A 25,333-nucleotide genomic window follows, 5' to 3' on the forward strand; every position below is an offset into this window, starting at 1 on the left:
CAGAGGCAGTCTGCAGTCCTCTGGATCCAAGTCTTGGTGTTGGAAGAAAAGCAAATTTCTGAAAGCAGCAGATTGATCAGGTGCGAGGGGGTGGCAGCAAGGATGGGCAGGCCAGGACTTCCCTGTCTCCTCACTCAAGCGGGCTTCTGGTGTAGTCCCAGAACTCTGAGGGGAGGGAGGGAAGCCACAGCCTGCTGCTCCTGCAACCGCCACCGCCTCACCTCTGGCAACAGTGGTTCTCATGCTGCCGTTTCCCTGGCAGCACCAGGGGCAGGGCAGAGAGGGCAGTGGAAAGTTGCGGTGGCAGGCTGTTCGTGCCGGCTAAGAGGCAGAGATTGCTTCTGGAGCAGCCCCCACCCCCACCCCTCTTTTCCTTCCGAAAAATCAATTTGGCAAATAAGCACCCCGGTCCCGATCTCTCCTGAGAGATTCAGATTCATCAGATACCAGTTTTAGTTTAGTCTCAAAAGATTTCAAGGCATGGAAAAGGAGAAACTCCGGCCACCCTTCTGCTCCTTCCCCTGTAGAAGTGGCTGCTGAGTGCATGGTGTGTGTGTGTGTGTGTGTGTGTGTGTGTGTGTGTGTGTGCGCGTGTGTGTGTGTGCCCTTGGGATGTGGAGAAGCCAGTTGGGTTTGGATCGCAGGATTCGGGGGGGGGTGCTGAAAAGTTAACCCTCAATTCTGCAGAACCCCCTACCCACCCACCAGCACTTGGATGGGGTTGCTGAAAGTAGAGGCGCCTGTAAAGTAACATGCGTTCATGTCTGAAGGATACTCAGGAGAGATCAGGACCGGGGTGCTTATTTGCTGAATTGATTTTTTGGAACAAAAAAAGAGAGAGGGGTGGGAGGAGGGAGGGAAAGAGAGAGATTCAGATTCTTTATGTATCAGTTTTAGTTTGGTCTCAAAAGATTTCAGGACATGGAAAAGGAGAAACTCCGGCTGCATTTCTGCTCCTTCCCTAGCATTGCGGGGGTCGGGCGGGGGTGCTGTGCCACCTGCTGTTGACCCCTCACCTGACCTCCACCATGCCCGCTGCTGCGCCGCTGGCTGAGCCTCCGATCTCTCCTGAATAACCTTCAAACATGAACTGAACCCACGCTGCAGCCGCATGTTAATTTACACCCCCTTTGTCTTCTTGCGCCCCACCCGAGCCATCTGTTGCAAGCCAAAGAAGACGCAGGGAGACAATCGCATCCGTCTCGAAGTCCCCTCTCGTCTCCGGACAGGTTTTGCAATTGTGACCCTGAGCTAACGCTGGGGAAGGAGCAGAAGGGCGGCCGGCTGCCCCGCCCGATGCTTCTTCTCTGGCGTTGGCTCAGCCAGCAGCGCAGATGCGGGCACGGTGGAGATTAGGCAATGGGTCCAACCGCAGGCAGTGCGGCACCCCCACCCGACTCCTACCACTTCTGCTGCTAAGCAAGGCTCTCTGACCGCCGCAGGGGGAGATGGTGATGCCCACAGTCCAGGGGACATGTGTGGCTGGTGGAACAACCCAAGAGGGTTTCTTGGCTCTGCTTTGACAGCGGCCATGTGGTCACCTGTGCAGGCAGCCCATTCCCCCCACCCTCACCAGCTGCTGATCCACCAAAGCCCTGCCAGACGCACCTACTCAGCCAGCTGCTCCCAGCAGGAGGAGCCCAGGCAGGGCTGCAGAGGCCACGCGTTCGGAGGCTGAGTTGGCCTGGTAAAGATGCTGCCATCACAACCCGCACATACACCCCCCTTGCCCCGCTTTGGGCCTGGAAAGGCTCTTGCACCAAACTTTGCTGGCACGAACGGTCTGCTGCTGCCTCTCCTCCTCTTCCTGCCAGCCTCAAGCTCCGTGCAGCATCCAGCATGGCCGTTCACCCTGGCAAAGGTTGGTGCAACCCTCTTCAGCCACTTCTTTCAAGGGAGCATGACTGCTTCCCAGACGGCGTGGCTCTTACCGCTTACGGCAGATCAGAGAGGGCAGCAGCAAGCTGTGGCAGCAGGTCGTTTGCACCAGCTAAGAGTCAGCAGCAGCTCGTTATCCTGCATGCCTTGTGCTCTGGGCGGCATCCAGCCAACCATACCTGGCATCGCCCTACGGCAGCCCATGTGGATCCCAGGCAGTGCAGCTTTAGGGTCTTTCCTCACAGTGTCAGTGACAAGTTTGGCAGGCAGGCGGATGGGTGCAGGGTAGTGACTGGGGGAGCGCTCCTGGCTGGCAAGGGGGATGGATGTCCCAGGGCACTCATGCTCAGCGGCCAGCTAGTCTTTTGTTTACTGGCACATGTGTGTGTGCGACAATCAGCTGGCCAGCTGAACTTCCGGTTTCTGGCACTACTGCACACGTGAAGGTCAGCTGATCGTCACATGCGTAGCAGTAACCAGAAAACTAGCTGGCCGATGTACATGCAAGCACCAGAAACCCAGAAGAGGAATGGGCGGCGCTGCACATGCCAGGCAAAATGGCTCTGTGTGCCACTTCTGGCCTCTGCCATAGGTTCACCATCACAGGCATAGTAGGTCTATGAGCATATCTAGAGGTTTATCATCTCGAATCACTTAAGAGGATTGCCTCATTATTAGTCTCCAATCTCCTAATCAGTGAGGTGGATTTCTTAGGGGACCTTATTTATTTATTTATTTATTTATTTATTTATTTATTTATTATTTAAATTTCTATACCGCCCTTCTCCCGAAGGACTCAGGGCGGTTCACAGCCAAATAAAATACACAATAATGTTACAATATAAACACAATTAAAATACAATTAAAAAACTTATTCAATTGGGCCAAAATTAAAAATTTAGAATAAATAATAAAAACCCAATTAAAACCCATAAATTAAAAAAACTAACCCAGTCCAGCGCAGATGAATAAATGCGTTTTAAGCTCGCAACGAAAGGTTCGGAGGTCCGGAAGTTGACGGAGTCCCGGGGGGAGTTCGTTCCAGAGGGCGGGAGCCCCCACAGAGAAGGCCCTTCCCCTGGGCGCCGCCAGACGACACTGACGCGCCGACGGCACCCTGAGGAGTCCCTCTCTGTGAGAGCGCACGGGTCGGTGGGAGGTATTCGGTAGCAGTAGGCGGTCCCGTAAATAGCCCGGCCCTATGCCATGGAGCGCTTTGAAGACGTTCACCAAAACCTTGAAGCGCACCCGGAAGGCCACAGGTATCCAGTGCACTCTGCGCAGGATAGGTGTCACGCGGGAGCCACGAGGGGCTCCCTCTATCACCCGCGCAGCTGCGTTCTTGACTAACTGAAGCCTCCGGATGCCCCTCAAGGGGAGCCCCATGTAGAGAGCATTGCAGTAATCCAGACGAGACGTCACGAGGGCGTGAGTGACTGTGCACAAGGCATCCCGGTCTAGAAAGGGGCGCAGCTGGCGCAGCTGGCGCACCAGGCGAACCTGGTGGAAAGCTCTCCTGGAGACGGCCGTCAGGTGGTCTTCAAAAGACAGCCGTTCATCCAGGAGAACGCCCAAGTTGCGCACCCTCTCCATCGGGGCCAATGACTCGCTCCCAACAGTCAGCCGTGGACTCAGCTGACTGTACCGGGATGCCGGCATCCACAGCCACTCCGTCTTGGAGGGATTGAGCTTGAGCCTGTTTCTCCCCATCCAGACCCGTACGGCTTCCAAACACCGGGACAGCACTTCAATAGCTTCATTGGGGTGGCCCGGTGTGGAAAAGTACAGCTGGGTGTCATCAGCGTACAGCTGGTACCTCACACCGAAGCCACTGATGATCTCACCCAGCGGCTTCATATAGATGTTGAACAGAAGGGGCGAGAGAATCGACCCCTGCGGCACCCCACAAGTGAGGCGCCGCGGAGTCGACCTCTGCCCCCCCGTCAACACCGTCTGCGACCGGTCGGAGAGATAAAACCAAATTTGCTAGAAAATCAGGGGTCTGCAACTTAAACACTCGAAGAGCCATTTGGACCCATTTCCCACAGAAAACACTTATTTAAAAAAAAGAGAGAGAAGGTGGAGGGTCGTCTTTGGGGAAGCCGCCACTGCAGCTCATGCTCGCTCCTAGCTGTGGGCCTCTCCCTCATTCCATCGTACCGTCCTCCCGGACAGCCATTCCCACCCTGCCAGCCCTCTTGTTAGCAAGGTTGGCGTCGGCCACTGCTGGGTTGGGCCAGTGTCTCGGGGCGGAGAGCAGGTTGCACGACTGGGTCGGCAGGGAGCCTCAGGAGAGGGGTCAAAGAGCCACAGGTGGCTTTGGAGCCATGGGTTGCTCTCTGAATGGAGGTTTGTAAGATCTGTCCCTTTATTGGATTCCTCAAGCATGATTTCTGCTTAATCTTGCCATAGTCCACAGATTCTCCCCAACCTCTTTTGAAGCAGCTTCCTTCAAGATCCTGGTACTGAAGACATTATTCTATTGAAGGCCTGTTTCAGAATGACAGGATGTGAACTATTAACAAATTATGAGATTTCTTTATTCTTTATTCCATTGTGGAAAAGGAAAAAGTTCAGCTTTTAGTTCTAATGCCACCTCACTTTTCTGTCTTCTTTGAGAAGTTGCATGCTGTGTAACAATATATATATAACATGTAATCTGGGTTGGGACATTACACAGTATCTTTAGCTCCTTTATTTATTCTCCAAGAGCTAGGTCCACCTGTGCCATATTTAAGCAGAAATATATAGACCATATCCTATTCCTTTAGTGAGTCTAAAATCACTGGCTTAAATCCTAGCAAACATCATTAGTAGGTTTTTCAATCTTAATATGAAAGCATTCCCAACCTGAAAAGGGTGTCTTTCAGGGCATTCGCCACAGAATATTAGAAGGGGATTACAGGTGAAACTCGAAAAATTTGAATATTGTACAAAAGTTCATTTATTTCAGTAATGCAGCTTAAAAGGTGAAACTAATATATGAGATAGACTCATTACATGTAAAGCGAGATAGTTCAACCCTTGATTTATTTTATTTATTTTATTTGTCAAACACAACAGTATATATAAGTATAAGCATGAAATAACCATATGAATTGGATACAATCAAAGGGAACATTAGGACAGGAATGGTAGGCACCTGGTGCTCTTATGCACGCCCCTTACAGACCTCCTAAGAATGGGGTGAGGTCAATAGTAGATAGTCTTTGGTTAAAGCTTTGGGGATTTTGGGAAGAGACCACAGAGTCAGGTAGTGCATTCCAGGCATTAACAACTCTGTTACTGAAGTCATATTTTCTACAATCAAGATTGGAACGGTTCACATTAAGTTTAAATCTATTGTGTGCTTGTGTATTGTTGCAATTGAAACTGAAGTAGTTTTCGACAGGAAGGACATTGTAGCAGATGATTTTATGAGTCATACTCAGGTCATACCGAAGGCGGCGGAGTTCTAAATTTTCTAAACCCAGAATTTCAAGTCTGGTGGCATAAGGTATTTTATTGTGAACAGAGGAGCGGAGAACTATTCCTGTAAAACATTTCTGGATACGCTCAATTGTATTAATGTCCGAAATGAGGTGTGGGTTCCAGACAGGCGAGCTGTATTCGAGAATTGGTCTAGCAAATGTTTTGTATGCTCTGGTTAGTTGTGTAATCTTTCTGGAGAAGAAGCTACGCAAGATTAAGTTTACAACTGTTAAAGCCTTTTTGGCGATGTAGTTGCAGTGGGCTTTGGCACTTAGATCGTTTGATATGAAAACTCCAAGGTCTTTGATGGGGTGAGGGTCATCTACAAGGTAATGTCCATCAAGCCTGTATTTAGTGTTCTGATTCTTTTTTCAAATGTGTAAAACAGAGCATTTGCTGGTTGAGATTTGGAGTTGCCAAATTTTTGACCATTCTGACACAAAATCAAGGTCTTTTTGAATGGTAGCCGCATTATTGGTAGTGTTAAATAGTTTAACATCATCGGCGAAGAGAACACAATTACTTATAATATGATCACAGAGGTCGTTAATGTATAATATGAAGAGTATTGATCCTAGAATGCTGCCTTGGGAGACATCGCTATTGACAGGAACGAGATTTGATAGGGCACTGCCTATTTTGACCACTTGTTGTCTGTTTGATAGGAACGCTGTTATTCAATTATGGAGGGGTCCGTAGATGCTGTAGGATTTTAGTTTTAGAAGAAGTTTGTCATGTACCACTGAGTCAAAAGCTTTACAGAAGTCAATGTTAATTGCATCTATTGCTTTGCCCTGATCAAGATTTGTAGTCCGTATGTTTTTGCAGTGAAGAAGTTGTAAATTACAGGTTAATTTTTTCCTGAAACCAAACTGTTTATTAGAGTAGGTTGTTTGTTTCAAGGTGGAGGGTGATGGATTGGTTGATGATTGATTCCATTACTTTGCAGGTGACGCGGCATAAAGAAATTGATCATAATTTTGATTTGTCATAATTTTGATGATTATGGCTTACAGCTCATGAAAACCCCAAATTCACAATCTCAGAAAATTAGAATATTATTATTATTATTATTATTTGTTTGCATTTATATCCCGTCCTTCTCCGAAGACTCAGGGCGGCTTACACTATGTCAAGCAATAGTCTTCATCCATTTGTATATTATATACAAAGTCAACTTATTGCCCCCAACAATCTGGGTCCTCATTTTACCTACCTTATAAAGGATGGAAGGCTGAGTCAACCTTGGGCCTGGTGGGACTTGAACCTGCAGTAATTGCAAGCAGCTGCTGTTAATAATAGACTGCATTAGTCTGTTGAGCCACCAGAGGCCCTATTACATGAAATCAATAAAACAAGCATTGTACATAGAACAATATTGGACTTCTGAAAAGTAGAAGTTTGCATATGTACTCAGTACTTGGTTTGGGCCCCTTTTGCATCAATTACTGCCTCAATGCGGCATGGCATGGATGCTATCAGCCTGTGGCACTGCTGAGGTGTTATGGAAGACCAGGATGCTTCAATAGAGGCCTTCAGCTCTTCTGCATTGTTCGGTCTCATGTCTCTCATCTTTCTCTCTCTATGGGGTTCAGGTCAGGCGAGTTTGCTGGCCAATCAAGCCCAATAATCCCATGGGCATTGAACCAGGTTTTGGTACTTTTGGCAGTGTGGGCAGGTGTCAAGTCCTGCTGGAAAATGAAGTCAGCATCCCCATAAAGCTTGTCTGCAGAAGGAAGCGTGAAGTGCTCCAAAATCTCCTGGTAGACGGCTGCTTTGACCCTGGATTTAATGAAGCACAGTGGACCAACTGAGCAACAGACCAGTTCTTTTTTTCTTTAGCCCAGGTAAGACGCTTCTGACATTGTTTGTTGTTCAGGAGCGGCTTGACTAGAGGAATACGACATTTGAAGCCCATGTCCAGGATCCGTCTGTGTGTGGTGGCTCTTGATGCACCGACTCCAGCCTCAGTCCACTCCTTGTGAAAATCCCCAACACTTTTGAATGGCCTTTTCCTGACAATCCTCTCCAGGCTGCGGTCATCCCTGCTGCTTGTGCACCTTTTTCTTCCACACTTTTCCCTTCCACATGACTTTCTATTAATGTGCTTTGATACAGCACTTTGGGAACATCCAATTTCTTTTGCAATTACCTTTTGAGGTTTTCCCTCCTTATGGAGGGTGTCAATGATGGTTTTCTGCACAATTGTCAGGTCAGCAGTCTTTCCCATGATTGTGATTCCTACTGAACCAGACTGAGAGACCATTTAAAGGCTCAGAAACCCTTTGCAGGTGTTAAGATTTAATTAGCTGATTGCAGTGGAACACTTTGAGCCTAGAATATTGAACCTTTTCACACTATTTCTAATTTTCTGAGATTGTGAATTTGGGGTTTTCATGAGCTGTAAGCCAAAATCATCAAAATTATGACAAATCAAGGCTTGAACTATCTTGCTTTGCATGTAATGAGTCTATCTCATATATTAGTTTAACCTTTTAAGTTGCATTACTGAAATAAATGAACTTTTGCACGATATTCTAATTTTTCGAGTTTCACCTGTACAGTTAAGTCAAGGATTACTTGTATTTGGGGATTGTTTTGCCCACTCAGATTCCCAAACTAGCACATTTCCTGAATACAGAGTGAGAAACATACATTAACTTACTTTTGACTTTCCATTCTCCTTAGTTTGGTCTTAACCTCAGTCATAGCCAGTCCAAAGCCAGATACTGATAGATGGACTATTGAACAATAGCTTGATTAGAAGCATCTTCCAATGTTTTTAGAAAAGACCAGAAAGGAAGAGATCTTCTGAACCACACGTAGGCCTTTCTGAAGCTACCTGACCACCTTCACTTGAATAGAAAGGGAAAAATTATGAATAAATAGTGAACTTACACTTAGTCTGAGAAAAAGGATGATTTTCCTTCTTCATCTATAGATAATTGGATAGTGTTAAACTTAGTGGTGCTCTGTTATTATTAGAGGTCCTCAGTGAACAGTTTTTTAAATACATAAAATCACAATTGTACATTTAGTCAAAAAGATGGTACTGCAAATCCGGGTACTTTTATAGGAAATGAAGTACTTGAATCCTTTCTACTGTAGGTTTTGTAGCTTTGCTGTAGTTTGCCTTCAATGAAGGTTAGAGAAATGCAATTTTGTTATTCTTGCAGTCTCTTAGGTGGTTCTTACAGGGTTGACAGTGTCCTACTCTTTGCTCCAGTCTCTCAGAAAGTGGCATTGGGAGAGCCCAAAGGTGCTTTTCAAAAGGCAACTAGACTTCAGATTTTTCTTGAATATCTTCTTCTTTTCATCCAAGAAGCTTCTTCAGAAGGAGCTTCTTGGATGAGAATCAAAATGTCTTTAAGCAAAAACAAAATTCAATTGCCTTTTGAAAAACACCTTAGGGATAGCCATGACACGGATGACTCCATATATTAGGGAGATGTTACAAGGGTAATTATGTCCTATATCTGAAAGAATGGGAAAGTAACAAACATACTTAATTTCCTGTTCTGTCCCCCTCAACCACAACCCAAAGGACATGCGAGCTGACTGTATTTGCCAGCAATTTATTCCTATTACAAATATCAGTTCTGGCAACAAACCTACGATTGCCTGCCAAGTCCTCTTATCTCTTCAGTGCAACTGCGGTTCGTTGCTGGAGCAACCCAGAGTTCAGAAATAAACAGAAATCCAAAAGCCAATTCCTTAGTCTCGCAATAAAGCAGCCAAAGTTTCCAAAAGTCAGTTTTTGTCCGTCACGAAGCCCAATGGCAGCTTCACCCACTTTTATACCCTGTGGGATGTGGCTCCGTGACTCAGCACTCCCTGGGCCGGCCCCTCCCTTTCCTTTGCTGCGCACGTTTCCCTCGGCATTGCTGCCTTGCATCTAGCCAAGATTGATCCTCTTCAGCTGGCTCTTGGGGTGTTGCCAGGGAGGAGGGATCGGGGGAAAGAGGCCGTGTCAGCTCCTCCTCCTCCACCTGGCCTGCCTCTGGAACCTGGAGCGGAGCCAGAGAGAAGGTCCTACAGAGGAAAGCCCTGGCGGCTCTTCCCCCTTTGAGTTACTCTCTACCAGGAGGCCAGGTTCGGGACCCGCAGACACAACATTTCCATAGTTTGACATGAGACATTACCCAGTTATGTTTTTCCTATGAAGCAGATTGGAAAAGATATTGGAAAAACCTTTGTATATGTCCAAGTGCATGAGGTATCATTGGTTTGGGACATGATTTGTTGCCAATTCTGGTGATTGGAATTTGGGTTTGGTGATACTTTATCTAAAGACCAAATTTCCATCTTGGAACTCATCTTGGATTTGGCATGGGCAGCTGAGAAGCCTTCATGACAAGTGGAATTTTTAACCAGTGTTGTCAGATAATAGAGCTTCTATTGGTAAAAACGTGGCAATTTCAAGATTAGACTTCTCTAATTTAGTCTTCATGTTTGGCTCTTTGGAAACTACAGCTGGCTCAGAATACAGTGGAATAGTGAATGAAAACAGGGCAAATGTGTATTGCCAAAAAGTCATACCCATATGCCCTGGCTTCTGAGTGATTTCTTTATATTTGATAGTGGACATTCAAATAGTGTAAAGAAAAGCAATTGAGTTGTGACTTACATAAAAATTTTAGTATTTGTCAGGTTCATAAGTTAGCTGTTGCATAAATTTATCTTTTGTCACCTATTTTAGTTGTTGTTTAACCCAATGCTGTTATACCTAGTAGAGCTAAATGCTTTTGAACTTTTTTTTTTTTGTAAGCAGAGTTTCATATCTACAGACTAAGAGTTGGAAGGGACCTTGTAGGTCATCTACCCCTCAAATATTGGAACACTGCTATCATGTCTCTCCTGGTCCTTCTCTTCACTAGACTAGCCATGCCTGGTTCCTGCAACTATTCATCATGTTTTAGCCTCTAGTCCCCTAATCATCTTGGTTGCTCTTCTCTGAACTCTATTTCTAGAGTCTCAACATCTTTTTTATAGTGTGATGACCAAAACTGGATGCAGTATTCTAGGTGTGGTCTTACTAAGACTTTATAGAGTGGTATTAGTACCTCACTTGATCTTGCTTGTATCACTCTGTTAATGCAATTTAGGATTGCATTGGCTTTTCTGTTGGCTTATATTTAATTGGTTGCCCACGAAGACTCCAATATCTCTTTCACAATTACTGCTATTAAGCCTAGTTTCACCCAGTCTGTATGTGTACTTTGAGTTTTTCTTGCCCAAGTGTAAGACTTTATTTTTTTCTACATTGAATTTCATTTAGTTCAGCTGAATTAATTGTGGACCTTGTTTCAATAAAAAAGCTGCAACAAAATATTTTGTGGTTTTATGATATATTTGGATGCTACACTGATTTTCCCAAACCTAACTGTTTTGCCTCTTTTTTTTTTTTAGTTAAGAACAGCATTGGATAGGATAGAAGAGATGGAGATGACCAACAGTCACTTAGTGAAACGGTTAGAGAAAATGAAGGCAAATCGAACTGCACTGCTATCTCAACAATAGAAAGGAAACTAAAGAATGCACCCCTCCTTTAAATGCTTGAGCTTATTTTAATACCGACTTTCCTTGGCATAAATTTGAAAACAAAGCTGTTCAGTGAGTTTTAGTTTCATAATTAAGTGGCAATATTTTAACTTGAGCAAATGGGAAAAACCGCTTACATCTTTATGCCGGTGATGAGTTTTAGCAGCTTAATTCAAAAATCTGATGGAGTCCAATATCTATGGTTGACTTACTTTATATAAACTACTATTTTCACACTTGTGAAATCAAGTGAAATCAATTTTCTGAATTATTTTCAACTGCTTTAATGCTTGGTGCTTGGAAAGAGATGCACGAATTCAAGAGTATGCTGCACAACAAACTAACCAATTACATGCTCAAGATCATCACATGGCACAAGTGCCTTTAATATAGTGCAATGAGTACTTCAGAGATTAGAACAAAATATAATATGGAATCAAATACCATTTATTTTAAAATACAATTGGAGTCTTGTTTGCTAAATTTTATACATTTTGATGGAAAACACTTTTGTACAATATTTAAATTTATATAAAATAGAAATGACTGTATACAATCTGCTTTATTGCATGATGATGCACACTTGAGATTTCAATTTTAAACAGAACCATCCCTATTATTAATGTAAGAATAGTGAGCAAGATTTGTTATTGTACAGTGTGTAAAACCTGATGTGTGTGATGCTTAAGTGTGGAGTGAAATATGGGTGGGAAAAATGTGGCAGGTACAAACCTATTAAATAGACACTTTGCATAGCATGGGTGTGTCTTGTCTTAATGTTCTCTTGCATTTTCATTGTTGAGCTTTTTAATGTGCTAATTCTAGGAATTTTTATCCTCCGTATAATTCAAAACATTACAGATTGAAAATGTTTCTGTTACTTATTTTGAATAATAAATATGTCAGGATATAATTAAGTAACTGATGAACGTATCTTTTATGTACACTGAAAGCATATGCACCAAGACAAATTCCTTTTGTATCCAATCACACTTGGCCAATAAAAAATTCTATTCTATTCTATTCTATTCTATTCTATTCTATTCTATTCTATTCTATTCTATTCTATTCGATTCAAAAAGCTATATCAACAGAAGCCAGATATTCATTATGATGTTACTAATAAAAAATTGCTAATTTCTACTATAAGTAGTCTTCAGCTTACAACAGTTTACTTAGTGACCAAGTTACAATGGCATTGACAAAAGTGACTTATGACCATTTTTCATATGTCCATTGCAGCATCCCTAAGGTCACATGATCAAAATTAAGATGCTTGGCAACTAACTTGTATGATGGCTGCAGTGTCTCGGAATCATGTGACCACCCTTTGCAATTTCTTGACAAGCAAAGTCAATGGGCAAGCCAGATCATGTTACTAACTTAACAACTGCAGTGATTCACTTAACAACTATGGCAAGAAATGTCATAAAATGGGGCAAAATTCACTTAAAAACGCTCTTGGTTAGCAAGAAAAACGGATTCAATTATGGTCATAAGTCAAGGACTACCTATATCTCCATATAAAATTTGAGTGATCCTTTACATTCAAGGATGTTCTAAGCATATATTCCCAAACTACCTGCCAGCAGAAATATTAAAATAGGATCAAGTAGAAAAGAGAATTCTGGTCTTCCATATTTTTCCAATTCATCAGTCGTATGGTTCATTAATAGTAGGATGAGGATTTAAATATCCTTTATATTTTGGGTTATAAACAGAAATCTAGGTGTTTAATTAACTTTTCTTTATTTGCTCATTGTACAATAGGTGAATTAATTTTCTGACCATACAATAGTCATTTTTATGCAGATGTTTATGCAATAATATTCAATAACTGATTAAAGATTATAATGAGGAGAAAGAAAATAGATTAAATATTTGTATTTAGCATCGCTCAAAAACTTTGTACAAGTCAGGTAGATTAGCAAGTTGTAAAACATTGCCATCTTCTCTAAAATTTGTAGGTGGTAAAAGGTATGACCGAAAAGCTTTGTAGAGTACATGTTCCAGTGTCCATTTCCACGATCTCACACATTTTCCAGGTTCTTCAACCTGTAAAGCAATGTTAACAATACCTCAGAGTTTGTAGCAAAGTTTAAAACATATGCATTATTGAATAACGATCTATACAATATGCCTTTTTAGATTCCTAATTGATAATTCAATTTGTAAAAGTCATTATACAAATGCAGCAATAATCAGAGATATGCCTAAGTGTCTAATAGTTAATTTGTTCAATCTTTTTTCAATTTTCAATTCTTTATCATTTTTTGAATGATTATACATTAGTTACAAACAATCCATGCAAAAATGAACATTTTGCAACTTTTTGCTGTCAAGTGTTGCCTATACTGTGATACAAATGAATGACAAATACAAATATTCAAGGATAGGGTGTTTTGTTTTTTTTTACGTAACACAGGATTAGTCAACTTTTTTATATCTACTGCTCCCTTTTGCATCTCTGTTAGTAGTAAAATTTTCTAACCGTCCACCAATTTGGGGGGAGATACGCGAGCTATTCTGGGACGAGGCTCTTTTGTTTGCGGTCGCACTAGCGCCATTTAGTTTCACTTACGTAACGCGAACTAAACTTATGCACGGGCGATACAAATATTATATTTTCAAAAATTTAAATTGTCACAGGGAATCTTATGAAAACCTAATGAAAATGTTTTTAAATAATGCTATAATTTTTTTTTAAAAAGTCAATTAAATTAAAAAAGAGGAAAGTGCTTCAGTATCGGATGAAACCCCTACCACCCACCATAAAAGCTAGCATGCCTACCAGTGAGCGGTAGGGACCAAGTTGACTACTACTGACATAACAGTTTGAGTAAAGTGAGTAGACTGACTAAAATGCAAATAGAACAAAATTCCCATAATGTCTAATACCTTGTTGCTTTAGTACTGCGGCCCACAACCTTTGGCACCACGGACTGGTTCCATGGAGAGAGGTTTTTCCATGAACCAGGGGAGGATGTGGTTTCATGTACTGCCTGCATCCTGTTTATGCACAGATGGGGCTTTGTATAGCCCAATTTTTGGTGTGCCATGGACCAGTGGTGGTCTGCAGCCCGACACCCCTGCTTTAGTATACGGGTAGTTCTCAACGTGTAACATTTAGTGACCGTTCAATATTACAGAGCACTGAAAAAAGTGACTTACCATTTTTCACACTTATAGCCATGACTGCATCCCTGTCATCATATGATCAAAATTTGGATATTTGGCAACTGACTTGTATTTATGGCGGTTACTGTGTTCTGGGTTCATGCAATCACCATTTACAACCTTCTGACAAGCAAAGTCAATAAGAAAGCCAGATTCACTTAGCAACTGTTACTAACTTAACAACTGTAGTAATCAACAAATGTGGTAAGAAAGGTGGCAAAATGGTGCAAAACTCACTTAAATATCTCAATTAGCAACAGAAATTTGAGCTCAATTGTAAGTCAAGGACTACCTATAGTTGAATTTATCTGCAATGTGGAAGTGCTAGACATCCTACAATAAACATTTAGCATACATAAACATTCAGAGGCAATATGTTCATTCTTTTTCATAGCAAATATGTATAATAAATCTTATTATCCAAGGCCAAGAAATGGAAAGGTCAAATTATAGTAAATTATATCTGACAAACTTAATCGCTTGCATTTCAGCAGTAGCCAGTATTTATATACTCCTAAAACTTTCATTGCCATGGCCCTTAACTGGCCCTTAATTAATTGTAGCCTATGACTATCATTAAGTGTTGTATCATTAAGTGTTAAATTTGTACCCTATGACTATCATTAAGTGTTGCAAGTGTTGTACCTTGATGAAGGTATCTTTTCTTTTATGTACACTGAGAGCATATGCACCAAGACAAATTTCTTGTGTGTCATCACACTTGGCCAATATTCTATTCTATTCTATTCTATTCTATTCTATTCTATTCTATTCTATTCTATTCTATTCTATTCTACTCTACTCTACTCTACTCTACTCTACTCTACTCTACTCTATTCTATTCTATCAAAGGGCACAGGTTTTTGACTTTCTCACAGCAAGTTCCACAAGTAAATGGGAATACCAGCAAGAATTTGAGAAAGAAGGGAGGGAAGAAAAAAGGGAAGGAAGAAGGCAGGAGGGAAGAATAGGGGAGATAAAAGAAAGGAAGATTTCTAATGCTCTTTACCAGCTTCCCAAGATAAAGTTCAATGGGGAAACTGGCAGGAAATTGGAAGTTGTTTTCACTCCCACTGCTTTTTTGCCCACCCATGGTTATTCTATTTTTCTTATTTAAATAACAGAGAAAACACCTCTGAATCGATGATCCAATTGGGTATGGGTTGTCTAATGAGCTTCTAAACAAAAACTAACCATATCAGATCATATACAAGGTAGCCTTCAGTTCCCAAATAGCAACCATTAAGTATTACAAAGGACAATGAAAAAGTAGGTTTAGGATGACTATTGCAGCATTGCTATGGTTACATGATCCTAATTTGGGCACAACTGGCATACACAACTCATAATGTCTTATGGTCACATGATCATTTGTGAGCTTCATAGTTGGTTTCTGACCAGCAAAGGAGGAAACTGGCAGAAATCATGATCATGTGATGTCATGTCTCTTTCTCAGTACCAGGGAAGATTCTGGAAAAGATAATCAAGCAACGAATCACCGAACACCTAGAAGCAAACAAAGTAATAACCAAAAGCCAACATGGGTTTGTCAAAAACAGATCATGCCAGATTAATCTTATTGCATTCTTTGACAAAGTGACAAAATTAGTGGACCAGAGGAATGCTGTCGATATAACTTGGACTTCAGTAAAGCATTTGATAAAGTAGACCATAACCTACTACTAGGATAAAGTAGAAAAATGTGGGTTAGACAGCACCACCACCAGATGGATTCATAACTGGCTGACCAACCGCACTCAACATGTAGTCCTCAATGGAACTACATCCATATTGGAGGGAAGTATGCAGTGAAGTACCCCAAGGCTCTGTTTTAGGCCCAGTACTCTTCAGCATCTTCATCAATGACTTGGACGAGGGGATAGATGGGGAACTCATCAAATTTGCAGATGACACCAAGCTGGCAGGAATAGCCAACACTCCAGAAGATAGGCTTAAGATACAGAAAGATCATGACAGACTAGATCATTGGGCGCTATCTAACAAAATGAAATTCAACAGTGAAAAAAAATAAGGTTCTACATTTAGGCCAAAAAATCAAAATGCACAAGTATCAGATATGTGGTACCTTGCTCAATAATAGTAACTGTGAGAGGGATCTTGGAGTCCTAGTGGACAACCATTTAGATATGAGCCAGCAGCGTGCAGCAGCTGCCAAAAAAGCCAACACAGTTCTGGACTGCATAAACAGAGGGATAGAATCAAGATCATGTGTTAATACCACTTTATAATGCCTTGGTAAGGCCACACTTGGAATATTGCATTCAGTTTTGGTCGCCACAATGTAAAAAAGATGTTGATACTCTAGAAAGAGTGCAGAGAAGAGCAACAAAGATGGTTAGGGGACTGGAGGCTAAACCAATGAACGGTTGCAAAAACTCGATACGCCTAGTTTAATGAAAAGAAGGACTAGGGGAGACATGATAGCAGTGTTCCAATATCTCAGGGGTTGCCACAAAGAAGAAGGAGTCAAACTATTTTCCAAAGCACCTGAGGGTAGAACAAGAAGCAATGGGTGGAAACTAATCAAGGAGAGATGCAACTTAGAACTAAGGAGAAATTTCCTGACAGTTAGAACAATTAATCAATGGAACAACTTGCCTGCAGAGGTTGTAAATGCTCCAACACTGGAAATTTTTAAGAAAACGTTGGATAACGTTTTGTCTGAAATGGTGTAGGATTTCCTACCTGGGCAGGGGGTTGGACTAGAAGACCTCCAAGGTCCCTTCCAACTCTGTTGTTGTTGTTGTTGTTGTTGTTGTTATTACATAATGAGTGCAGCAGAATTGACATATTCTCAGTGCAGTTACGAGATGTTTCATTTAATGACATCACTTAGCAATAGACTTATCAATTCCCATTTAGCTGGTAAGTGAGGACTATCTCTAATCAAACCACTAGCAAAAAAACTCATTAGCAAAAATATATCCAATACTTATTGTCAAGTATTCATTTCATTTGTTAAAATTTCTACCCAGTATTTTTTTCTGGCATGAATATATAACGTATAGGGAGCAGCAGGTGAAGGTAAGGAAAATCATATCAAACACCTGTTCAATTAGGACAGGACCCCCGGCCCAAAACCAGTGGTAACTTATTTTTAAGTCATTTGTTTTTTTTTTCCCTTAGTAATCATTTTTTATTATTTATTATTGCCATTCTTGAGCCAGCCCTTTGTTTACAGAAACCACATTTGAAGTGCTGTTGTGGGGAAAAGGAAGAAGCAAGTGGACATCTTCTACAACATAGTCTTCATCTAAGTCTCTAAAGTAATAGAAAGTTCACAGATATGTCACAAGCAAGCAAGCCACACTATTAGTGATCTATGCAACAGGCGTGACTTTCCTCCTCTCTGACAGAGAATGTTCCCCCACAAAGGAAAATGCTATTTGCCCAACCACACAAGGGCACACACGAGAGACAAGAACTGTTAAGTTTAAATCCTTGAAAGATCAAAATACAGTAGACTTTATAACTAGAAATAATCTACATATAGCACAGACTGTTTCATACTTGACTTGCTGACTACAGCTGAAAATAAAATAGGTTCTTCTAAAAGAATCTTCTGCAAAATTTATTGAGTCAATTAAGTAAAATTGCTCACTCTGCCGAAACATAATTTTGTTTGTATAGTGCCTCCAAACACAAGAAAGACAGACTTCATTTTTAAATGAAAATAACAGAAGAAAAGCAATTGTACAAAAAAGGCAAGAAGGACAAAAGACTTCAAAAAAAGCAGATGTCTCTTACAAACCAATAAATAACTGCAAATCCTAAACAACAGGCAGATGGGGATCTAAAACACCTATGATTCAGTCCTTAAACCAACAGTTAAACTATGAAAGACAACTGATGGACTTAGAAAACAGTATAGCTTCCACTTAGAGGCAGTCCAGTCAGGCACTGCTGACATTTGGAAAGCATGCAGTCTCTAACATGTTAAGATAAATCTTTTTTTCTTATAATTTTTTAAATCTTCCCAATTAGTATTTTCCGTCTTGACAAAGTCAATCCACTTTTAAGTCAGTATAACCAAGAGTATTGGTACTAGTAATAAAACATCCTGTTTAGACAACTTCAAGGTCATCTTATCTTTGCAGTCTCTGCAAAGGCCTGAAATCTAAGTGAACTGCCTAATCGGCTGTGGCTGTCTAATTAACCACTACAATAAAATCTGATTAACTCTTAGCATCTTGTAGAATACAAATCAAACTAACATCATTAAAAGACAAGATGACACAAGAAAATTGTAAAACAGCAAGCCGCTAATAAATTTAGTTTTGCTAATTATTCAGGACAAAAACTCTCACCTTGAGAAACAATATGTGCTGAGGAGGAGGAGGAGCTTATCTGCATCCTCATAGCTGCCACAAAGAATTCAGATTCTCAAAACACTAATGCAGAGCTCAATGTGGAAGTCTTCTCCTTTTCTAATTCATGTTCCAATAGTCCTCTGAAATGACCAGAATCCCCAAAATTAAAAATTTCTACAGTTGCTCAGTTTTATGAGCAGTTTCCTGATAATTTCAAATCTGAATCTTCACACAATACACTTACTGTTGGGGTCAGCAGGACCATATTGGTAGGTCAGGACTCCTAATAGAGAAGGCATGTAGGCAGTACAAAGCAAATACTTTAAAAATCTTAACAAGGAATCTAGTATCTTGTATCTTAATATAAGCTCCAGTTTTTCTGTCCCCCTACATGAAAAGGATATAATTCTGGTACAAGAAACATGGAAGTTTATGATGTCCTGCTTAATGAGTACCATTTAATGAGTATAAAAAATAAGCAAATCCAGGCAGAGACAGTTAAAAAGGTGATTTGGACACTTATCTCTACCTCATTGGTTCCTCTGTTGGAGCACCAACTCTCTGGAACGACCTTCCCCCCGGTTTGCGTTTAATATCTGACCTTCGGACCTTCCGCCGGGAATTAAAAACTCATTTATTTGTTCAAGCGGGACTGGACTGATTTTTAAATTTTTTAAATTTTTAAATTTTAAATTTTAAATTTTTTAATCTTTTGTAATTTTATATGGGGTATTTAGGTTGGTCAATCTGACGGTTTTAATTCGGCCACTATTGAATAGGTATTTTAAATTGATATTTTTAACTTTGTATATTTACTGTTTTTTATCCTGGCTGTACACCGCCCTGAGTCCTTCGGGAGAAGGGCGGTATAAAAATTTAAATAAATAAATAAATAAATAAATAAATAAATAAATAAATAAATTGAAAATAGCATCTACATTCAACCTTCCATCAAAACAAGTGGCTGTAGCACTACCTCTCATCCTGGTACTGATCATTGTTAATTGTCCATGTTTACCTTTCACCACTAGGAAAATTGAAATCAGCATAATATGAATGAAGGTAAAACAGGCAACTTTCTGGAATACCTAAGTATTATGGGGAATGACTTTAATGCTTTGGATGATAATACACTGCAAACTAAATTTTACTAGTATCCATTAGCTCAAAGCTTCAACTCAGCCTGTACCTCCTTAACTCACATATTTATAGTCATAGAATTCATTTCAATTCCACTTCTGCATTTATCATTCTCATTTCTATGCATAGTTCTAAAATCTGTCCTTCCAATATTCCTTTGCTTCAATCTTTTCCCAAATCATTTCATCATTTCTATTATTTCCTTTATGCTCCTGGAGGCTTCTCATTTGGCCTTTTTCACTCCTAAGCGCATTTTTCCCCACATCCAAAAATTCTCTTCACTTCAAATTCTATCAAGCATTCTTTTTCATATTTTACACTACTATGATTTCATAGATGTTATGATATTGGGCAATTTTTCACTTTGTTTTAAGCACTTTCACTAATAAGACAAAGCCAAGAAAGTAGCTTCATTCTGGAAGTATAAGTTTGAAGAAGAAAAACTAATAATACACTATTGTTCATTCCAAGTCTTCAAATCTTTCAATTACTTCTGCAGTCTTATATCCTGTTCTCTCATCCCATCTTGTCATTAAACAAAATAATATTCCCACTGCATCACATTTATTCAGAACTCTGCAGGTTTTCCCCAAAACACTCATTTCTGATTTTTCCATTATTACCATTTAGTGGATCGTAACATGCAACTGTTATCAACCTTTGTACTCCTATTTTCACATGCATTTATAACAACTCAGATTATGACAATTTCTATTCTTGAGATACATTTTGGCCTGTTGTTCATTGTTAAACCTACACCTTCATTTCTATCTATCTATCTATCTATCTATCTATCTATCTATCTATCTATCTATCTATCTATCTATTGATCAACTTCATAAAATGGGGTCATTTTCTTTCAGATCTATTACATCTTTCCATGGTCTATTTTGAAAAAACACATAATTTCCATGTTCTATTTCACAAACACACAGCATATGCATTTATTTCATTTTTCTATTAATTCATGCTCTTTGCCATTTACTACTCATATATTTTAACATGCAATCTTGTTGTCATGGTCATTACAAGATACATCCACAGATAATGATTTGTAACGGTCCATCAGTGTTCACATAAACTAGAGTGTATTTTTTGTACCTTAATATAAGAATGTTAATAGCTTTTGTAGTATGCCACATCATTAACTACTAATGGTAAGAACGAAACTGTTTACTTTACCCAGTATGCTACAAATGCAACTGAAACCCAGTTTTACCACAAGCACATTATTCTACACAAGCGAAGACTTTTAGATGACATTTTGCAACTGACATACTATCTAGGAGGTACATGCAGTGTACTATCACAACATAGGATAACATTAATGCTGAGGCAGTTAACATGCTTACTAGTTTTAGAATAACAATAGGGTTCTTTTCTACAGTTTACTGCTCCTTAGGACAAATTGTTATTATTATATTTTACTAAACCTGGATCAGTAAAATATAATTCTTGCATTAATATAAGATTCATTATTGTTTGGCATACTGAACCACAAATCCATTTTAGTTTCATAGTAGACTGTGTTAACTTTATCAAAATTCTTTACACTATTTTGATTGTTTCTGAAAAAAATCCTTCATAATTATTTTAAAATTAAAATGAAATCTGGATTCTCTGAAATTCATTGATTAGACAAAAAATTACTTCCAACTTCAGTTTCCCAAATGAACAAAGTCTTACTATCTCCAAAGTAGTCTGGATACTTCTGTGGATGTGTCTCCTTTAAAAGAAATACTTTAAAATAAATACTTTCAGGAACTTTCACATAAAACCAGCTCATCAAGAAATGAACAATCCAGGAGGCCAGACAAAGGAGGGAATGATCCGACCATGACAAGGGTTCAATGACTAAATCTCCTAGTTCCAGATCATTCAACCACTGTCCAGAGACAAAAATCAGATCCAGGGTGCCTCCCCTGATGTGAGTGGGGCCGTTAACTAATTGGGTCAGGTCCATGGCTGTCATGGAAGCCATGAACTCCCAAGCTGTCGTCAATGCCACACCGGTCGATGGCAAATTGAAATCCCCCATGACCATAAGTCTAGGGGTATCAATCGCCATCCTGGCTAACACCTCTAACAGCTCGGGCAGGGCTGTTGTCACGCTGCAAGGAGCTAGGTACGTGATCAACAAGCCCACCTGCATCCTACGGCCACACTTCACAAAGAGGGATTCACAACCAGCTATCTGAGGTACAATGGCCTCCCTCGGCTCTAGACTCTCTTAATAATGACCGCCACCCCCCCACCCCTACCTTGGGCCCTTGGCTGATGATGATCAAGTTGAAGAAGACCTTCTGAGGTCTCCTTTTTGGTGATTTATGAGCCTTTGTGGTTTAACTCTGGGGTTTGGTGGGCCTTTATGGATTATAAATTTATCAAGAAAAGAAGAGAATAGTTTTTGAAGAGACCCTGGGATTAACATACAAACTGACTTTATAGATTACAACAACAAAGAGTGTGAAGCTGTTTGGAGACTAAGAATACAAAGAATACAAAGAAGGGGAAAATGGAAAGGGGATCTTGTGGTGGATTGGTTGGGGATTCTGGTGACGGTGGTGTAATATTTGATTTATTATTATTATTTTTCTTAAATCCCTTAAATTTCCTAAAATTATCCAAAATAACAAGTACTTCAAATTTAAGTCAAAAAGGGGGGAATACATCAGCAGCAGCATCCAGTCCAGCAAGTCAGAGATCATTAGATAGCATGCTGCAACTGTAGAAACTGAATACAATTTCAACATTTATTTATTTATTTATTTATTTATTTATTTATTTATTTATTTATTTATTAAATTTCTATACCGCACCATCTCCCAAAGGACTCAGGGCGGTTCACAGCCATATTAAAATACACAATACCAATATAAATATAATAAATAACAATATTAAAAAACAATTAAAACCAAATATTTGATGGCCAAATCATTAAAACAGTAAAAGACCGATTTAAAACCCATATAAAATTAAAATGAAATATTTCTTAGGCTAGTCCAGCTCGATGGAATAATAAGGTCTTCAGTTCACGTTTGAAGGCCCGGAGGTCGGGGAGTGGTAGAAGGCGGTCTAGATATCCCGGTCCTAAGCCATGGAACGCTTTAAAGGTGGTGACCAACACCTTGAATTGCACCCCGAAGGCCACCGGCAGCCAGTGTGGGCCGCGCAGAATAGGTGTTCTAAGGGCGCAATGCGGTGCTCCCTCTATCACCCGCGCGGCCGCATTCTGGACTAGCTGGAGCCTCCTGGTGCTCTTCAAGGGGAGCCCCATGTAGAGAGCATTGCAATAGTCCAGGCTGGAAGTGACGAGGGCATGAGTGACCGTGCGTAAGGAGTCCCAGTCAAGGAAGGGGCGCAATTGGCGAATAAGGTGAACCTGATAAAATGCTCCCCTGGCGACAGCCGTCAAATGTTCCTCTAAGGACAGCCGATCATCCAGGAGAACACCTAAGTTGCGTACTCTTCCCCTGGGGGTCAGGACTTCCCCCACAACAGCAGCAATGGTGTAAGCTGACTGTACCGGGACGCCGGAACCCAAAACCACTCTGTCTTGGAGGGGTTGAGTTGGAGCCTGTTTCTCCCCATCCAGACCCGCATGGCCTCAAGACACCGGCCCATCACTTCAACGGCTTCGTTGGGGTGGTTCAGGGTGGAAATGTACAACTGAGTATCGTCAGCGTACAGATGGTAATCCACCCCGAAACCACGGATAACCTCACCCAGCGGCTTCATGTAGATGTTGAACAGGAGAGGCGAGAGAACAGATCCCTGGGGCACCCCACAAGTGAGGCGCCTTGGGGTCGATCTCTGCCCTCCTGCCAACACCGCCTGCGAACGGTCAGAGAGATAGGAGGAGAACCACCGATAAACGGTGCCTCCCACCCCCAATCCCTCCAACCGCCGCAGCAGGATACCATGGTTGATGGTATCAAAAGCTGCCGAGAGATCTAACAGGACTAGGCAGAGGAACATCCCCTGTCCCGAGCCCTCTAGAGGTCATCCACCAACGCGACCAAAGTCATCTCGGTGCTATATCCGGGTCTGAAACCGGACTGGAATGGGTCCAGATAGACAGTTTCCTCCAGGTATTGAGGAAGCTGATACGCCACCACACTCTCAACAACCTTCGCCAAAAAGCGAAGGTTAGAGACTGGACGATAGTTCGCTAATACAGCTGGGTCCAGGGAGGGCTTCTTGAGGAGGGGCCTCACCACCGCCTCTTTCAAGGCGGCGGGGAAAATGCCCCCCAACAAAGAAGCGTTAGTAACTCCCAGGAGCCAGCCTCGTGTAACCTCCCGTGTGGCCAGTACCATCCAGGAGGGACACGGGTCCAATAAACATGTGGTGGGATTCAACCTACCCAACAACCTGTCCATGTCATCGGGAGTCACAGGATCAAACTCAGCCCAGACATGAAAGCAATGTTTCAATTATTACAAGCTATAACAAAAACCATGATGACATGAAGGAAAGAATGGAAAAGATGGATGATAAAATGGAGAATATTCAACAAATAACAACTAAAAATGAATAATGGATCCAGAAAGTAGAAGAGAAGTCAGGACAAACAGAGAAAAAAGTGGAAGAGATGGACCACAGACTTACACAGAGACAGGGATCTAGAGAGAGCTGTAATTACTTTAGAGATGGATGAAGCAGAATATTTTCTGAGATTCCATAACATCAAGGAAGAAAAAAGGGAAGACCTTGCTGAGAAAATGGCAGAGTTGCTGGCAGATGCCCTTGAGTTGACTAAATAATAGATGCTTGCTGGGATGGATGAAATATTCAGAATATATATAAGGTAAGCAACAAGGAATAAACTCCCCAGAGATTTTCATGAGATTTTCTAAGAAGGAAATAAGAGCAGAAATATTCCAGAGAGCAAGAGATGAACCATTGAAATATAAAGGGAGAGAAATAGTAGTCCTGAAACAGATTCCTAGAAGAATAAGAGATGTAAGGAAACAGTATCAATTTTTGACAAGACAATTAATTAAATATGAAATAAATTTCAGATGGTTGATACTCGAGGGAATATTTGTGACATGGATGGAAAAAAGACACAGATTGAACTCTATAGATAAAGCAGAACAATTTTATGACCAGTATTTTAGGTCATATAAGGAACAAAGAAGAAGCAAGGAAATAGATGATAAAAGACTAGAGGAAGCATCAGAAGGTGGAAACACAACAAAAGGAAGGTGAAATAGAGCAGGAGTAAAGAGTAGAATGAAAAGGTGCAAGGATAAAAGAACAGAGAAATAAGAGCAACTAGAACAACAAGACCTATTTATAAGTAACGTGATGGAAGAAGAAATAAAATTGCTGTCAATTAATATAAATATAAATGGACTAAACTCTATGAAAGGAAAAGGATTTTTAATAAATTAGGAAAAGTAAAGTTACACTTAATTTGTCTTCAAGAGGTCTACATTAAAAAACAATATAATAAATTATTGGAATATCCTAAAATTTAAAAATCATATTTTTCATTAGCACAGTAGAAGAAAAGAGGTGTAACCTTATATATTAAAGAAACAATAAATGCCAGACAAATGTTTGCAGATGAAGATAGGAGAATTCTGATGGTGGACATGTAACAATGAACTACAGATACTTTTGATAGAAATATATGCACCAAGCAGCAAACAAGAAGATTTCTATGAAAAACTCCACAAGAAAATTACAGAATTGGAATATGAAAATACTTGTATTTTCAGTAGTAGGAGCTTTTAATGCAATTGTAGACGCAGAACTTGATTATAAAAGTAGTAAAGTAGGCAAAA

General features: G+C 40.7%; 2 protein-coding genes across 27 annotated transcripts in view; one reads left to right on the plus strand and one right to left on the minus strand.

The window, feature by feature from the left end:
* LRRFIP2 (LRR binding FLII interacting protein 2) overlaps positions 1–11,646 on the plus strand; it is a 175,849-nt gene extending 164,203 nt beyond the window's left edge. For all 23 annotated transcript variants that reach the window (XM_058179881.1, XM_058179878.1, XM_058179877.1 and 20 more), the window contains one exon: positions 10,759–11,646. In XM_058179881.1, coding sequence (XP_058035864.1) covers positions 10,759–10,869 — 111 coding nt within the window. In that variant the 3' untranslated portion in view covers positions 10,870–11,646. The remainder of the gene's footprint in view (positions 1–10,758) is intronic.
* Positions 11,315–25,333, minus strand: part of MLH1 (mutL homolog 1) — a 122,413-nt gene continuing 108,394 nt past the window's right edge. For all 4 annotated transcript variants that reach the window (XM_058179873.1, XM_058179876.1, XM_058179874.1 and 1 more), the window contains one exon: positions 11,315–12,945. In XM_058179873.1, coding sequence (XP_058035856.1) covers positions 12,778–12,945 — 168 coding nt within the window. In that variant the 3' untranslated portion in view covers positions 11,315–12,777. The remainder of the gene's footprint in view (positions 12,946–25,333) is intronic.

Source organism: Ahaetulla prasina, chromosome 4 (assembly GCF_028640845.1).
Source record: "Ahaetulla prasina isolate Xishuangbanna chromosome 4, ASM2864084v1, whole genome shotgun sequence".
Taxonomy (NCBI): domain Eukaryota; kingdom Metazoa; phylum Chordata; class Lepidosauria; order Squamata; family Colubridae; genus Ahaetulla; species Ahaetulla prasina.